Raw genomic sequence first — 18,846 nt, forward strand, 5'->3', positions numbered from 1 at the left:
AGCTAATATTCCATTGTAAACAATTTTAATATGTTTTATACTTGAATTGAACTTAAGACAACAACTTTCTCATAAAATATTATGATGTACATATGTCACAAATATATCCACATATATACACTTCATACATATATACATAAGGTGTGCAGTGCAACAAACACATATATACATCCCAAGTGGCGCATTGTAGGCTCCTTTATCTAATAAGTTATTGCTAGTGAACTGAGCAGTATGTGGTAAAGAAGTGATTATATACAAATTATAACATTCTATAACAGTTAAATAGTTTTCAACAGATGTAAACTCTTCTTAGCTGCTTTTATAATAGAAACCACTGCTGGAAGATTGCCGTTTTCTCTCTTACTGGAATCCCATGCACTGAGGACTTCCTGAGTGATTTATTTATATGAGAAAACAAAAGACAGTATAGACAGGAGTAGTAGAGGAGGTGTAACATATCAGGTAGTGTTACTCTGTTACCTCTTTAAAAGGACATTTCACATAGAATTAGAAGTACTTTTTTTTAGTATATATGCTTTTGAAAAAAATAGTTTGTTAAAAGTTACTATTGGTACTAACAGAATGGTGTTTACTGTCCCTTTAAGAGACCTGTTAACCACAAAACAAGACTTGGGAAATATCAATATAGTTTACCAGTAAGGAAAAACATTCATAGGCCAGAGAAAAAAAAAGCTACTAGTCTTTTCAGTGTTGAACATAGACAAAAGCTTGTTTCCTTACTCATGTGCGGCATATGTTTACTAGAGCATACTAGTGTAAAAAGCCAAGTAAATTGGTCAATTTAGTCTCTAGTGTTCAGCAAATCTATGCCAACAAATAGCCACTCACTCCAAAAATTGGTGCATCTGCATTTGATGTCTGAAATATGTGTCTGCTGAACGTATGCAGTTATATATTTTAGTTTTTACACCTTCTGGTGCATACAACAAAACAACTACTTATGTTTCTAGAATCACAAATGTATAGGTTAAATGAGTTCAGTAACTAACCATAGAAATGTGAATAATTGGTTTGTACCTGTTTCAAGCCCTGGCACTTCGACTACCACAAACAAGTATTTGTTGCATTATTTTTTCCTGGTGGCTCTTAAAACTGTACTCTAGGAAATATTGAAAGTTTGAATTGAGCCATATGATATGTTTATAAATTTTAGGAACAGTCCAGTATTCTAAGGACCAAGCCATGCAATTTTTAGGAGTAGTAAAATTTTATAGAAATCATGGTTCCCATGACTTCACATGCACTGACTTTGTTATATTCCTTCTTGAGCATAATTGGTTAATCAGCTGCCCTATCATAATTTCTCATAATTGTAACCATCAAATCATTAATTATCACATAATTAATATTCTCTATTTAGAGCATAATATAAATAATATATAAAACAACACCTGCTTAAAGTGATAGTAAACTCTTCCCTTTATAAAAGTGACATTTTAGATGGAGTTTCATGTATCACTTTTAATGAAGTTGCGCTATAACTTAATTTTTAATATGGATATGAAATTCAAATTCCCAGCACTCAAAGTAAATTTTTCTGTGAGCTAACGGTTTGAATTGTTCTCCAATCAGCAACAAACGTGCCATATTGGGAGGGTGCTGATTGTAAAACAATTCAAACTGTTAGCTCACAGAAAAAATTTACTTTGAGTGCTAGGAATTTGAATTTCATATCTATATTAAAAGTAAGTTATAGCGCAACTTCATTACAACTGATAAATGAAACTCCATCTAAAATATCACTAACATTCTGGATCTGATTTTATAAAGGGGACAGTTTACCATCACCTTAAACGTGAAGCTGGTTTATTTATTGTACTGTGCAATATATGTGTGTATAAATACAGACAGACAGATAGATAGACAGACAAAAGGGTGGAAGATAGATAAATCACTCAGGGATTTATAATACAAACCTTTATCGTAACCATATTCTGTTTAGAACTGCACAAAAAAGCTACATATCACATTTATGCATGACTGAATCTATTATTGCTTCATCTACATGGTATTTATATCATTTAAAATGTTTTTGATCTGATGGAAATAGTTTCCAGTGGTATTGGCATCTCTTATGGTTTGTTTTTCTGAGTTTTGGAGAATAAAGGAGGACAAAGAAGAGTTCAATTGTTGCATGCTGTTTTTTTAGTTTACACCCCTTGTCACCAAGAGCACAAAATAATGTCCTTCAGAGTCTTCCTCAGCTCCTGACTTCTGAAAGCATAAACAAGTGGATCAATGACAGAGTTAAAAATAATAAGAATGAGGTAGAAGTGAAAGTATCTGAAGTAAGAGTTGCAGATAGGGTTCTTTGGGCAGGACACAAACAGGGTGAGGTGGAGGAAGAGGGGTCCCCAACAAAGGAAGAAGATTCCCAATAGCATTGTGAGGGTGATAGCTCCCTTCATGTTTGCACTGGCCAGGTGTGGATTGATCCTACTCCTTTTACCCTTTTGCAAAGCAGAAATGCTACGTGCATGACGTCTTGCCAAAAGAAACATGTGGATATACAAGGCCACCATCAAAGCCAGCATGAAAAGAAAGAAAACAATGAGACAAAGCACTACTGCGTCGCTTTCATGATAGATAATGAAGATGATGCTACAGACTGTACTGGCCAGCCAGATGCTAGCTATAGCAATTCCTGCACTTCTTAAAGTCATAATGCTGTGGTATCTCAAGGCATAGAAGATGGTTATATAACGGTCCACTGCAATAGCCCCAAGAAAAGAAAGGGATGTCACCAGTGAGCAGCAGATCATCATGTCAAAAATGTTGTCCATCTGTTTGAGCATATGTTGCTCGACTTTCAGAAGTCCATGGTTTAAGAGGACCATGATTAAAGTCTCTCCAAGGTGACTGATGCTAACAAGCATGTCAGACACAGCTAGGCAGCAAATGAAGTAATACATAGGGGAGTGCAAATTGTGATTCTTCATAATAGCTACTACCACCATGATGTTCTCTAGCAAGCTGAACACACAAAGGGTCAGGAAGAGCTCTTCTGGAATTTCCACATAGTTATTTGTTTGGTTGGGCTGTTGTGTAGGAAGGCTGTTGTTGGAGAAGTTGACATTTGAATTTGGGATCCCCAGGGTCATTCTGAAGATTGGACTGAAAAACAGAGAAAAATAAAAACTAATAACAATTTCTATTATTCTTCATATCACATGTGACAAAAACATGACATTGAAACTTCTCTGACATAGTTACTAAGTAAAATGTGGGGACTTGCATGTTAGGTGCACTGAACAGGTAGATCTATAAGTTTATACCAGTAAAGTTTGAGATAATTTCATGATTATTATTACCAACCGTTTGTTTAAAAATAGTCAGAAGTAGCTATTTTCCAATAACCAAGGGCTTGTGCCCTTCGGATATTTTCATAGCCGGATTGATTCCTGTAAAAGATCCCCACACTTAGATCTCTGCAAATCCAGATCTTAGAGTGGGGATTTTTACAAGAATCAATCCGGCTATGAAAATATACAAAGGGCACGAGCCGCTACTTACTTCCACATTCAGATCCAAATGTGCATCCCTAGTATATATTGTATCTCAATTATGGTACAAAATAAAATAGGTGTTTTTGATGAGTAGTGACGTGGGCTAGATTAAGAGTGGAGAGCTATTCAGTGTTCCCGCTTGCGCGTTAACTTTGCTAGGCTGAGGCTTTTTTGCACAAGTCAGGTTGCGTTCGTATTATGAGTTGAAAGTAAAAAGTCTGCATTTATTTAAGTGTGCTAAAGCTGACATATTTCACATTCCAATGTTCTTCACATAGAAGTTCTATTTATTCTTAAATATATATTTCTCTATATATATGATTATTTTTTTGTGAAATATCTAGCTATATATATATATATATATATATATATATATATATATATAGCAGCAAATGATTCCACGCACTCACTGGACTTCTGACAACAAATGCAAATTTTATTATAGTAACGTTTCTGGACTAGTAGTGTCCCTTCTTCAGAAGAAGAAGGGACACTACTAGTCCCGAAACGTTACTATAATAAAATTTGCATTTGTTGTCAGAAGTCCAGTGAGTGCGTGGAATCATTTGCTGCTACATACTACTGAGAGCACCCTGGCAGTTGTGGAGAGGTGGTGAGAATGCAGATACTGAACTTTGCCTTTATATATATATATATATATATATATATATATATATATATAATTATATTTATGTATTGATATATACAGATTTATATAGGAATATCTATTTAAAAATACTTAGAACATATTCCCCTATGTGAAGAACATTGGAATGTGAAATATTTACAGTAAATACACAGTTAAACATTTTATTAAATATGAATATTGAATAAATATGATTTGTCATGTTTTCAGCTACTTGACTGCAAAGGGCTCCAATGCACTTATATGTATACAGGTATATATGTCTATATATGTATACACATGTTAGGAGTAGATATATATCAAGCTATACTTGACTACAAAGGGCCTATATACACGTATACATATTAAGGCATGTGTATGTATCTCTATGTTAAAGCCCTTTGCATGCTTTTTTTTTCTAACACCTGAGACCTCATATCTTTGAGCCCTTATAAATTTTTAATGCAATTTTATATATATATATATATATATATATATATATATATATATATATACAACAGCCAGTGTTATTATAAGTGTAACTGTACTATTAAATGTATTTTTTATGTTTTGTGTGCAACTTTTTTGTCTCACGTAGCAGTTAAACAGAGCTCTGAAGTTGTGCTAAACCGACGCTCTTTAAATCCGATTGTACTTAAGCAAACTCGTTTCTTTTTGACTCACAATACGCACAATATTTGTTGCTCGCAAAGAGCTGCAAAATATCCCTTAAAGCTTGCATGCTACAGTTAGCATGCCACTCGTAATTTAGCCCTGTATATCAAATTATTACAATATAAATTAAATTAAAACTTTTTTAAAATTTATAAAAATGTAAGGATTAATTTATGTTTAGTGTCATCCAAGTTACGTATTATTTTTCAGAGGATAATATACTAAGGACTGCATAACTATGGGAGAGAGAGACATACTGTATACTGTGCATATATATAAGTGTGTGTGTCTATGTATAGAGAAATATACTATGTATTACATTAATATTTGAACCATTATGACATATATTGTGACCCCTTTTTTGTCCCAATATATGCCTATGTATATGCACACCCCATCATTATTAAAGGCACATAAAATTCAAAAAAAAAATCATGATTCGGATAGAGCATACAATTTTAAACAACTTTCCAATTTACTTATTTTTTCTCATTTGCTTTGTTCCCTTGGTATCCTTTGTTGAAAAGAATAACTAGGTAGGCTCAGGAGCTGGGAGCTAGCTTCTGATTGGTGGATGCTTGTTTATGCCTGTTGTCATTGGCTTACATATGTGCTCAGCTAGCTCTCAGTAGTGCATTGCTGCTCCTCCAATAAAGGATACAAAGAAAATGAAGCAAAATTGATAATAGAAGTAAAATTAAACAATATTTAAAATTGTATGCTGTATTTGAATCTTTCATCTTAACTGTACTGCCCATCAGTGACAGCAAAACCACTAACGTCTCTTAGTGAATTAAAAACATGACTGCGATAGTATGGGTTAGCATGTGGTGCTATAAGTTCAACATGGTTGGGAGGATCGGGTCAAAATCAGTATTTATTGTGATGCATGGGTCGAGGGGTAAGAGAATAATATATAAGGAAAACATTAGTACCCATACAATGTTATGTTAATGTTTGCTAATCATTTATATTGTATCCATCCGCAATGAGCATAACACTTTACCAGGGAAGTCATTATGGGAAGGCATTTGTGCAAGTATATCGTGTCTTAGCAAGAAATTGTGATGTTAGGTGATGTGTGCCACTTACTTTCTAATTACAGGTGTACCTCAGAAATATTGTGGGTTTAGTTCCAGAACACCATGCAATAAAGTGAGTCACACTAATTTTTTTGTTTCCCAATGCATATAAAAGTTATATTTACACTATACTGTAGTCTATTAAGTGTGCAATTGCATTAGGTCTCAATAAACCATGTACATAACTTAATTAAAAAAATACTTTATTGCTAAAAAAAAATGCTAACCATCATCTGAGCCTTTAGTGAGTCATAATCTTTTTGCTGGTGGTGTGTATATATAGGTGTGTATATATGTGTATCCATATGTTTATATGTGTAAATACATTGGCAAAGAATGGCGCTGATAGACTTACTCAACACAGGGTTGCCACAAACCTTCAATTTGTAAAAAGAGCGATATCTGCGAAGCGCAATAAAATGAGGTATGCCTGTACTTGTCACCTATTTACATTGTAATGTTTTTTTGTTTTTTTCCACCAGGATTTTGATCACATCATCGATGAGCAGAAATTGTTTGCAATGGGCTGCCATATTAAGTGACTGTCACAAAAATGGCAGCTTGATTATGTCTTTTAAAATGGATTCCATCAACCTAAATGAAGTTCCACGCGGGACAATACAGGTAAGCAATAATAGTTTTAGTTTAAATTCAAGTAGGCAGTATAAATTAAACACTGGTTTTCAAATGCACCTTACTACTGAACTATGTACAATAGCTTTAAATAACACTTATGACAGTTTGTAATTTTTATTTTTAAAATTTGCATCACAGATCTCAGATAAAAAAATGTCCTAAAGTTACAAAGCGATTTACAGAACATTTTGTTCATAGTTTAAGTACAAATAATACACAGAGGTTATGTTTTTTTTTAATTTTTTTAAACTTTTATTTATAACCAATAAAGGGTGCAAAGTTACAAGTTGCATCATCAGCCTGCCTCGCAGGGTGAGCCAAGAAAGAAGCAGATATAACAATACAGGCAGCTGCGATTTCATGCAATAACAAATATGTAGCTTTCAAATTTACCATAGGTCAACCATGTTATTTCATACAGTAACAAACATGTAACTTAAAAATTAACCATAGTTCAATCTAATAGATATGGGTTTGCACCACAATATTGGGGTTTTAATATTATTAACAAACAACCAAACAAACATAAAACAGGGGAGACAGAAAGGGAATAAGGGGGGGGATGTCAGGGGAGAAGGACGGGTAGAGTGGTAAGGAATGGGGGGGGGGAACACAACAAGTGTATACAGTCATATAAATATCATACCTGCGTGCCTCGCATAATAATCCATAGCACAGCGTGTTAACATTAGTACAAAATTAGGTCAGTAATAGTGTTGGACCATTTGTATTGGTGAAGACTTTTTAAGTTTATGAGATATCAACATATTGGTCATGAGAGACGATAGAAGAGAAGTGTATGTACTTCAGGAGAGTGGGTATTAACAAAATAAAATAACATTCTAAAATTTCCTAACATTAGAACAGTAAGCACACAACTAAGAGGATGTAACTCTTGTAATTCAAACATGCAGTTGTGCAGTTCTCAGATAACAACAGAGGTTCCACTGATAAGCCATATGGGGCCAATGGGAACGGGAGGGTCGGTAATAAAAGCTACTGGGAGAGCTGCAGGTATATGATAAGGAAACTTGATGTATATGTTGACATTTTTGGACAGAATATAGAGTTGGCATTTAATAAAGGAAAGGGCTGGGCCCATAGAAACATCAGAACAGTAACGTGCTGCAGTCGTGTAGGGGTTGATTTTATTCAGCCGCTATAATGAATATAGCGGCATGTGTCACTCTGCCCTGATACGATACTAGTGTTCATGGGAGACGTTAAGAGGGAAGTGTATGTATCTCAAGAGAGTAGGTATTAACAAACTACAATAACATTCCAGGATTTCCAAATATTAAAACAGCAAGTAAGCTATTAAGAAAACTGCAGGTATACAGTGAGGAAACTTGATAAGCATGCTGACATAGTTGGACAGAATATAGGGTAGACACTTATATGTAATGACAAGGGCAAGGGTTAAGCCCACAGAACCTTAAAGCAGTAACGTGCTGCAATCGTGTAGGGGTTAAATTTATTCAGAATAATGTAGCAACATGTGTCACCAAACTCTGATATGATATTAATGATAATATCTACATTGTTAGTCTAGTCTTAAAAATATTGCGATGGTTTATAAAATGAAAACAAATTGCCAAATCCCAATTTGGTGCAAATGCTTCTGCTAAGTTAGAGGGCAGTGTAGAGATTCAGTGCATGTCTAGTCATGAATGGCCAGGCTTTAATAGTTTACAACCTAAGTAATGTATCTGTTAAGCAGGGATTCGTGCAAGTTGGTATATTTCAGCAAGGTTACTAAGTAAAATCAAAATCAAAGGCCACTCTAATTTTATGTGTTTCTAATCATGGTACTTTCTAAAATGTATAAACATACACTGGCAAATAGTAATTGTGCGTAAGTGTCATAGAGGTCGACATGTGTGCAGGGCCGTCTTTAATATTGATTGGACCATGGACAAAAATTTTCTTGGCCCCCCCACCCCATGCAATTTCGCTCTCCACCCCAACATCCCAAAAAACAACTAAATCAATTTTTTTTTTATTATTAGCCCAGCGGTGGATCATCCACTGCTGGGCTAATCATTTAAAAAAAAAATTGCAATATGTGAAACTGGACCTAAGCCGTATTAATAAGTAAATAAATATATAAATTCCTCCACTGTGGATTCATTTAATATTCTTTTGAATGTGATTCTGGTGTGAGGTTAGCTGGTTAAAGAGATTTAGGGCAGCCAACAGGAGCAAAGCAAGGTAAAGGAGGAAGCATGGAGGTGCAGACAAATATAAGTTTACTGACTGGAACAGCAGAACTACTATGGGAAGCTGTAAAATCTGAGACAGAGAAAAAATAAAAACTATAAAAATAAACCTTACATTAATGTGTGAAGTATCAGCATGACGCTATACATCAGCCACACCAGCACATGTCGCTTCTTTGCTAGGAACAAATTCCCTCTCACCCTGAACTAGACAATGCTGCATGGGGAGGGGCGTGTGTGCACTCACTTATTCTTCCCACTGACACCTTTCTACAAAGCACTATTCCCCTAACAAACTTCAGTTAGTTGATCTTAGGGCCACAGCAGAAAGAGCAGGGCTAAGGGGACCAGTAGACTGGATGCTGTCTGTCCAAGGCTGCATGGATACAGTGTGAGATGAGTCACACAGCCTCAAGACTGAAGAAAGCAGTGTATGCAGCTGCACAGATGCTCAAATCCTCATGTGCCTGCCGCTCCAGCTTTCTGCTGCATGCGCCTACAGTCAGCCCTACCCAGAAACAATTACCACCACCAGAGCAGTTACCTGGTAACAGTGGTAACCCCAGTAGGACCTTTTCTGATGCAGTGGGAAATGGCTGGATGCCGAGTTAGGGCTTTGCATTCAGTGCTGCACAGTGCACATCTAAAACAGCACATGGCACTAGCTTGGCATGTCACATGACACCGGCACGGTCTGGCACAGTTTTTTAAAAAAAATATAAGCAGAGTATTTTGAACTGTGACAGTATTAGGACTGAATGTGTGTGTTCCCCATGTCACATCAGCAGTCTGGTATGAACCATACCAAAAAAAAAAATTTTTTTTTTTTTTTTTTTTTTTTTTTTTTTAGGACTCTTGGGCCCCTCAACAGAAACTGGGCCCAGGGCAGCTGCCCCTTTTGCCCTGTGTTAAAGACGGTCCTGCATGTGTGTCTGAATTCAACACCCCAGATCACCCAGGGTAGTGTTCCGTTAAGTGTGAAGCAGACAAATTGCATCAGAGATAAAATAAAGTAAAACTGCATACAGAGCATTTCCTCTCAAGCAGGGGGCGAGAAAAGAAAAGTGTAAATGCAGACACAGGCAAATTAGACAAATGTCTGTTAAACCTAGTATACAAGTCTCCACATTTAACCCATCAGATGTATATAGGAGATAGCAAAGCATATAGTTAAAGTCTAACCGACCCCTTCACGGGTCATTCCATAATCATTGTCCAGATTGTTTTGGCTTTGCAGGCTCCATTGTGATTCTGGGCTTTTGAAGATATCTCTGGCTGGGTTCAGTCCTTCCCTTTCCCCTGAAGTACCGATATGCGTTATTGCTGTGTGGTTCACGTGGGATGCTGGCAGGAGCAAGTCAGAGCCAAAGATCATCTGCCTTAGAATGCCAGTGGGGAAATCTGCAGCGGCTCGGTGCGCATCAAACTTAAAGGCAAGTGTCCGGGGAGAACTAGGCACGACCAGTGGCACAGCAGCAATTTGTCCCGCAAGTCGGGCCAGGGGGGTGCTCTCCCGTGAAGTTCAGTGTCTAGCAGTTCCTACAAGGATGCTCCTCATCACATACGGTGAATACATCGGAGGCATATCTTCTCCCTCCTGTCGCATCTGGGAGTGATCTAAGGCAGTAGCGGGTGAGTCGTCCCTTGTGGCAATTCCATGCAGATGAGTGCGGGGTAGGGTGCAGGAATCGCGGTCTGGAGAGTAGGCCTCTATGTGTACCTGCTCCTTGTTTGTGAGATTAGGTTTCACAGTGGCAAGTATTACTTTGTGTAGCCTGTCAAAACTCAGAAGTAAGCGATCCAATGATGGCTGGAAAGCTGCAAGTATCTGCACAGCCAGATCACCCTTCGATTCCATTTCCTTGTGACAATGGGCCTGCAGTTCAATATACACTAAGTCCCTCGTGGGATCCCTATTGGGGTTTAGTTCAGTCAAATGACTTCCGTGAGAGAGAAGATTGGGGTATCTCTATCTGCTTAATATTCCCGGACAGCTTTCCTGTCAAGGGAGATGCAGATGGCATAGAATGATGGCAGTATAATGTAGATTAGAAAGAGAGTTCTTCAGAGCAACAGAGGCTCGCAGCCATCTTCTAGAGCCGCCCACCGGAAGTCCACAGAGGTTATGTTTTATTACATTTAACCTGTTTCTTAGGTGATCTTACAATATATTTTTGTATGTGATGTAATTATAATAAATGTAATTGTAACAAAACTACTAAAGAACTTATCAAGTGAGCAGATAGGCCTTGTGAGTAATTTAGATATATTACTTGTTTATTGTCATTGTTTATATCTACAGTATATAGCTTTGGGTTTGAGGAACCTTAGTTGCCTGCACCTAACACAGTCATGGCTGGCAGCTGGTTATACTTACCCGCATGTCCCTTACCATCGCTGCCATGTTCCCTCATGTGGGTTTCTTGTGTGCATGTGGCCACAGTTGTCTGGAACTTAAAGTTCATGATGACAAATTTAGATAATGCTACAAGGGAGCAAGCATGCACTTAAAGGGATACTAAACTCAAATATTTCCTTTAATGATTCAAGCATGCGATTGTAAGCAACTTTCTAATTTACTCCTATTATCAATTTTTCTTTGTTCTCTTGCTATCCAGGGTGCTGAACCTAAAAAAGGCCAGCTACTAAGAGAAAATTTTAAATAAGAGTAAATTGGAAAGTTGCTTAAAATTGCATGCTCTATCTGAATCATGAAATACAACACAATGATTCTATCTGAATCATGAAATACAACATTTGGGTTGTGTCCCTTTAATCTTTGTCTTAAATGTTCTAACAAACCTCCAAAATCCTTCTGTGTTCTGTGTTCTTTAGCTTTAGCTGTTCTTGTGGAATCACATTGGGTTTACTCTCTTGCCAGGCTTCATATTTTCTTGTGCAAGTTCTTCTGCCAAGTTTCCATTTCAGCTCTTAGTTAAATTTTCAGAGTGTCAGCTATTCTACCGAGCCTTAGAGTGCCATCTCTTCTGCCAAGCTTCAGACTGCTATCTCTTCTGTCAAACATCAGAGCATCTGCTTATCTGCCAAACATCAAGTTGTGAGTGTCTGCTTTTCTGTCAACCTTCAAAGCGTTGCTCTTCTGTCAAGTTTCAAAGATCCACCTTATCTGCCAAGCTTCAAGTTGTTACTGTCAGTTCTTCTGTTAAGCCTCATCACATCAACTCATACTCCAAGCATCAAATAGTGAGTGTTAGCTATAGTGCTTAGCTTTATAGCATCAACCTGGCTGGTAAGCTCTTTTTTCAATATGCAACCTTATCTGCACATCTTTGAGTAATGTGTATTGGCATTTCTGTCAAGCTACAGCGCTTAAAGGGCCATAATACCCAAATGTTTAAACACTTAAAACTTCAAGCCTCAACTTATTTGACAAACTTCATGTTGTGAGTATCTGTAAGTATCTGCCCTTCTGTCACATTTCAGAGAGTAAGTTATTTTGTTAAGCTTCAGATAATTAACTTATTTGCTAATGTTTGGGCATTGTGTCTGTTCTTCTCCAATTATTTGTTTGTTTGTTTATATTCAACCAAAATATCAGAATTTTCCAATATTGTACATTTCCATACTTAAATAATGTTAAAAATGTATTGTAATCAATTAGTCAATTTAATATTGCACTTAAACATATTTAGTATCCAAAGAAACCTTATAATCATGAGCAGAAGCTAACAGCTAATAATAATCATACATGTTCCACAAAAACTACTTATGATCATTTAAAATATATAAATAAAAATATATTTTATATTTTTGCTCTCAAATAATCATTAAAACAACAAAACTAAGAATGATATAAAAATACATAATGTGGCTACAATTCATTATCCTCTAACCTACATTTAATACTAAAAGACATTATATTTTAGTAATAGTATGTGTATGCAAACAGTTCTCATAATTTTGCTCTTAATTTTTTTTAAACAAGTAATTTTTATAATTTTGATAGTGCAGGATGTTTTTTTATGTTATGTGGTGTCATGATTTTAGAACTAATTAGATGTCCTATGTAATGTCATTATTTATGCAGTCAATAGTGTCAGAAAAAAAAACATTTTGGGGTGATAGATTTTAAGGGACACTCAAGTCAAAATTACATTTTCATGATTCAGATAGAGGAGCAACTTTCCAATTTACTTCCATTAACAAATTGTGCACAGTCTTTTTATATTTACACTTTTTCAGTCACTAGCTCCTGCTAAAAATTTGCAAGAATTCACAGAATATGTGTATACACATTTGTGATTGGCTGATGACTGTCACATGATACAGGGGGAGTGGAAATATACATAACTTTAAAATTTTTCTGAAAAAATCTATTACTCATTGTCTTTTTTATGCATTTGTTGATTATGCAAGTCTACTATATTTAATGGTGCTTTAAATTTAGCATTTCATGACATTTCAACATTTGAATGACAACTTAAACCCTGGCACTAACGCTATTAACAAACGTTTTTGCTATGTGTATAATAAATTTGAGTTTGCCATTCAAAATGTTAGTGTCAACTATGGTTCTGCTTCAAAATGTAAGGAGCAGACTTATGTAGATTAACTAAATAAGTTATGAAAGTGCCCAATCAAAGTGTTTTCTGATGGAAAGAGTCTCAAATTAGAAAAATAAACTGTGAAAATCTGCACAAAACAATTTGCATGATTAATCTAATGAATTAAATTAGACAACTTTACATTTCAAAACTACCTAAGAATTCAGACATTTCAGATATCACAGTTTTGTAGTGATTGTGAAACCTGAAACACAAAACATGCTTATATATTATACACATATGAACTTGTGTATACAAATTATAATTATTTCACATGGACAAAAAGTGCAAAAAACTTCTGCTTAGCTTCAGACAACATTCATAAACGCACAATATAGGTGCCAATTTCTATCTCCATGCCATTAAGGATGTAATAACGCTTTTACTACCCATTCCCCAGCTTTGCACAACCGACATTGTTATATTAATATACTTTATAACATTTAAACCTCTAAATCTCTGCCTGTTTGTAAGCCACTACAAACAGCCTCTTATCACATGCTTTTTTATTAGCTTTTCACAACAGAAGACTACTAGTTCATGTGGGCCATATAGATAATATTGTGCTCATGCCCGAGGAGTTATTTAAGAGTTAGCACAACACAGTAATAAATGCAAGTCAATAGATAATAAATACAAAGTCATGTGATCAGGGCGCTGTCAGAAGAGGCTTAGATACAAGGTAATCACAGAGCTAAAAATATATATAACTGTGTTGTTTATGCAAAACTGGGGAATGGGTAATAAAGGGATTATCTATCTTTTAAAACAATAACAATTCTATTTTAGACTGTCCTTTTAATCTGTTCTTAATAATTTAATAAGCATTTCTTAAAAAAACAAGTCACCTAGTCCCAGTACAGGCGATAAACTGACAAATTCCAGCTCTGACTCTATAACAGCAGGTCTTTATTTTTATTTAAATTTCATTGGCTTTAAAATGACAGGGCTTTCCTGAAAATGCCATAAAGGCTTAACATATACCACAAGTCTTAGCTCCAATACCCTTACTTCAGGCTTCTGACTTTTTTCTAAAACCTCATGGTTAAATAAATATAAACCTTTTGAGGCTGCTTAAAATAGACAAAATAAAATCTGGCTAGCAAAGTTAGATGTTTGTCAATTAGAGAAGATTGCTCTTTATTTTTTCCCCCAAGAATATCTTTGTGCCTGAGGATCAGGGCCGTCTTTAATATTGATTGGACCATGGGCAAAAATTTTCTTGCCCCCCCCCCCACCCCATGCAATTTCGCTCTCCACCCCAACATCCCAAAAAACAACTAAATCAATTTTTTTTTTATTATTAGCCCAGCGGTGGATCATCCACTGCTGGGCTAATCATTTAAAAAAAAATTGCAATATGTGATACTGGACCTAAGCCGTATTAATAAGTAAATAAATATATAAATTCCTCCACTGTGGATTCATTTAATATTCTTTTGAATGTGATTCTGGTGTGAGGTTAGCTGGTTAAAGAGATTTAGGGCAGCCAACAGGAGCAAAGCAAGGTAAAGGAGGAAGCATGGAGGTGCAGACAAATATAAGTTTACTGACTGGAACAGCTGAACTACTATGGGAAGCTGTAAAATCTGAGACAGGGAAAAAATAAAAACTATAAAAATAAACCTTACATTAATGTGTGAAGTATCAGCATGACGCTATACATCAGCCACACCAGCACATGTCGCTTCTTTGCTAGGAACAAATTCCCTCTCACCCTGAACTAGACAATGCTGCATGGGGAGGGGCGTGTGTGCACTCACTTATTCTTCCCACTGACACCTTTCTACAAAGCACTATTCCCCTAACAAACTTCAGTTAGTTGATCTTAGGGCCACAGCAGAAAGAGCAGGGCTAAGGGGACCAGTAGACTGGATGCTGTCTGTCCAAGGCTGCATGGATACAGTGTGAGATGAGTCACACAGCCTCAAGACTGAAGAAAGCAGTGTATGCAGCTGCACAGATGCTCAAATCCTCATGTGCCTGCCGCTCCAGCTTTCTGCTACATGCGCCTACAGTCAGCCCTACCCAGAAACAATTACCACCACCAGAGCAGTTACCTGGTAACAGTGGTAACCCCAGTAGGACCTTTTCTAATGCAGTGGGAAATGGCTGGATGCCGAGTTAGGGCTTTGCATTCAGTGCTGCACAGTGCACATCTAAAACAGCACATGGCACTAGCTTGGCATGTCACATGACACCGGCACGGTCTGGCACAGTTTTTTAAAAAAAATATAAGCAGAGTATTTTGAACTGTGACAGTATTAGGACTGAATGTGTGTGTTCCCCATGTCACATCAGCAGTCTGGTATGAACCATACAAAAAAAAAAAAAATTTTTTTTTTTTTTTTTAGGACTCTTGGGCCCCTCAACAGAAACTGGGCCCAGGGCAGCTGCCCCTTTTGCCCTGTGTTAAAGACGGTCCTGCTGAGGATATTATGTAAAAAGCATAATAAAAACATGAGGCAATAAAGAAGGAAACTTCAATAAAAAGAATGTATGTTCGAGGCTAGCAAATTAAAATTTATTGTTTCTGGAAACACTTAACAAAATATGATTATGTTATTTAAAGCTATCTAAGGTCAAAACAGATTGCTTACAAAAGAACATTCCATCCCAAGAAATTTACATGTGACTATTTTTCCATCCTCGAGGTTAATTTTTAGAAAATATACATTGCAAGAGAAGTTATGTTGTTGGTGTTTTTTCCCCCCACTCTTATTATTATTATCGGTTATTTGTAGAGCGCCAACAGATTTTGCAGCGCTATAAACAAATGCGGAGTACAACAAAGCAATTATAGGGATCAAATGGGTAGAGGGCCCTGCTAAGAGTTGCACTGTTGTAGTCAGCTCTTAAGAAGGTGATCTACAAACAGCTAGACTCAGGCTTACATGCTAAGGGGGTTCAGGGGATAGCAATGGAGGAGTGGAACTGGTATAAAGTAAGGTTAGCGTAGGATGTATGCATCCCTGAACAGTAGAGTCTTTAGGGAGTGCTTGAAGCTTTCAAAACTAGGGGAGAGTCTTGTGGAGCTGAGATCTGAGTCAAATGTGACCCCGAGACATCGGGCATGCGGGGTAGGAGTAATGATGGAGTTGTCGACAGTTATAGATAGATTGGGGGTGGAGATTTTGGAAGAAGGGGGGGAAATGAGGAGCTCAGTTTTGGAGAGATTTAGCTTGAGGTAGTGAGAGGACATCCAGGAAGAGATGTGAGAAAGACAGTTAGTGACACTGGTTAGCAAGGAAGGAGATAGGTCTGGTGCAGAGAAGTAGATTTGGGTGTCGTCGGCATACAAATGATATTGGAAACCTTGGGACTTATTAGGGAACCTAGTGATGACGTGTAGATTGAGAAGAGAAGGGGACCGAGAACAGAGCCTTGCGGTACTCTGACAGAAAGTGGTGACGGGGCAGAGGAGGCCCCAGAGAAGGCTACACTAAAGGTACGGTTTGACAGGTAGGAAGAGAGCCACAAGAGGGCTGTGTCACAGATGCCGAAGGATTGGAGGGTTTAGAGCAAAAGAGGGTGGTCAACAGTGTCAAAGGCTGCGGACAGATCAAGGAGGATAAGCAGAGAGAAGTGGCCTTTTGATTTTGCTGTAAGTAGGTTTTTGGTAACCTTAACAATTACTGTCTCTGTGAAGTGATGGGGACGAAATCCAGATTGCAGTGGGTCAAGAAGGGAGTTTAATGTAAGGAAATGGGATAGGCGTGCATATACTAGTTTTTCGAGAAGCTTTGAGGCAAGAGGGAGGAGGGAAATAGGGTGGTATTTGGATGGGGAGGTAGGATCAAGGGAAGGTTTTTTGAGGATAGGTGTGACCAGTGCATGTTTCAGCGATGAGGGAATATACCGGTGCTGAGGGAGAGTTTGAAAATGTGTGTTAGTATAGGGGTAAGGGTAGCAGAGATGGAGGGGAGTAGCTGTGAGGGGATAGGGTCAAGGGGACAGGTAGTGAGGTGAGAGTGCAGTATAAGTGCCGAAAATTCTTCCTCAGTAACAGCGAGAATGAGCTAAGTTTAAGGTTATGTGGGTTGTGGCTGATTGAGAGCATTTGAGGGGGTGAGAGAATGGAATTATGTTGAGAGCTGATTTCATTTCTGATGGAGTGGATTTTGTTATTGAAGTGGCTGGCAAAGTCTTGATCTGACAGAGAAGTTGTATTAGGAGGTGGGGGAGGGCGGAGGAGAGTATTGATAAGATAAGAGTAGAGAAGTAGGGTTGCTTATGGAGATTAAGGGCAGAATAGTAGGAGTTCAAGATGAATTTGTAATGAAGAAAATCAGCTGAACTCTGAGATTTTCTCCAGTGCCTCTCAGCAGTACGGGAACATCTGCGTAGGTACCGTGTCCGAGGAGTATGCCAGGGCTGAGGATGAGTGTGTGATTTCTGAGCTATGGTAAGAGGGGCAAGATTGTCAAGGACGGATGTAAAGGTGGAATTATAGTGGGAGATAGATTGTTCAGGGCAGGAAAAGGAGGAGAAGGATGAGTGGAGAAGTTCAAGGGAATTAGCAAGCTGTTGCTGATCTAATGACATATCCACACAGTTTTTCTTACATATGACATTAGAAATGACATTGTACATGACATTAGAAATTACATTGCATATGGCTTAATTTTATCCATTTTTCCATACTCGTTGCATTTGTCTAAAAATTATAAACAAGCAGCCTAAGTAATGAATACAAATGAACAAATGCATGCGACCAAAACATTTAGTTGATTGATTTGTCATGTTAAATCCATTTCTCTAAATGCAGTAAAGGCTTCAAAAGTTCAAATTTACGATTTATTAATGAATTCTGTGTCAGACAATAAATATGTTAGCTTCACTTTTGTTCTTGACCAGTGCTGACCCCACTAAAAATACAATACAAATAAATAAAAAGGGAAAACAGTGTTTGAGCTGCCGATGGCTTGTAGCAGTAGCACTAGCTACTTCTTAAACTTTATGTAAGTTTAAACCGCTGTCCAATTAGGAGGATGAATTCATTTTCTTTAACAAATTAATTGCGAACAATCCCCTTAACGAATAGGTAACAAAATAAAAGATTATTATTTTTATTTTTTTCGTGATGAACGATTCATCTAAAACAATTTTTTTTTATATGCATGTGTCTATTTTTTCATTTTTTTAAATATCCAAACCCTTTATTGTAATCATATATTAACTTACCTATTCCCGTACATTGTGTAAAAGTTTAATAATTTAAAAGTAACATTTTTATATCTTTATTAATTCAGCAAACAATACTATTTGAAATGAATAAAAAGAAATGATTTTCCAGAGGTCAAGGTTGTTGAAATAGAAAAGTCCAAAAAACACGTGAAAAGCTTTTTATTAAAAAAAAATTCTGATTGGTTATAATACTACTGGTATTAAGTCCCCACACAAGGTATAGAGGCCTTAACATAGTACAGTACTTTAGAAGCATTTGGAAAGTGGCTTTTTACATGGATTTGAATATACTGTACAGTAGTAATAAAATAAAAAATAAAGAAGAAAAGT

At 36.8% G+C, this 18,846-nt stretch overlaps 1 protein-coding gene across 1 annotated transcript in view; it reads right to left on the bottom strand.

Annotated features, from left to right (window-relative positions):
• Nucleotides 1-1,723: 1,723 nt before the first annotated feature.
• Nucleotides 1,724-18,846, bottom strand: part of MC1R (melanocortin 1 receptor) — a 65,391-nt gene continuing 48,268 nt past the window's right edge. Inside the window, exon 2 of the mRNA XM_053692179.1 lies at nucleotides 1,724-3,135. Coding sequence (XP_053548154.1) covers nucleotides 2,184-3,122 — 939 coding nt within the window. The 5' untranslated portion in view covers nucleotides 3,123-3,135 and the 3' untranslated portion in view covers nucleotides 1,724-2,183. The remainder of the gene's footprint in view (nucleotides 3,136-18,846) is intronic.

Source organism: Bombina bombina, chromosome 1, assembly GCF_027579735.1.
Source record: "Bombina bombina isolate aBomBom1 chromosome 1, aBomBom1.pri, whole genome shotgun sequence".
Lineage (NCBI taxonomy): Eukaryota > Metazoa > Chordata > Amphibia > Anura > Bombinatoridae > Bombina > Bombina bombina.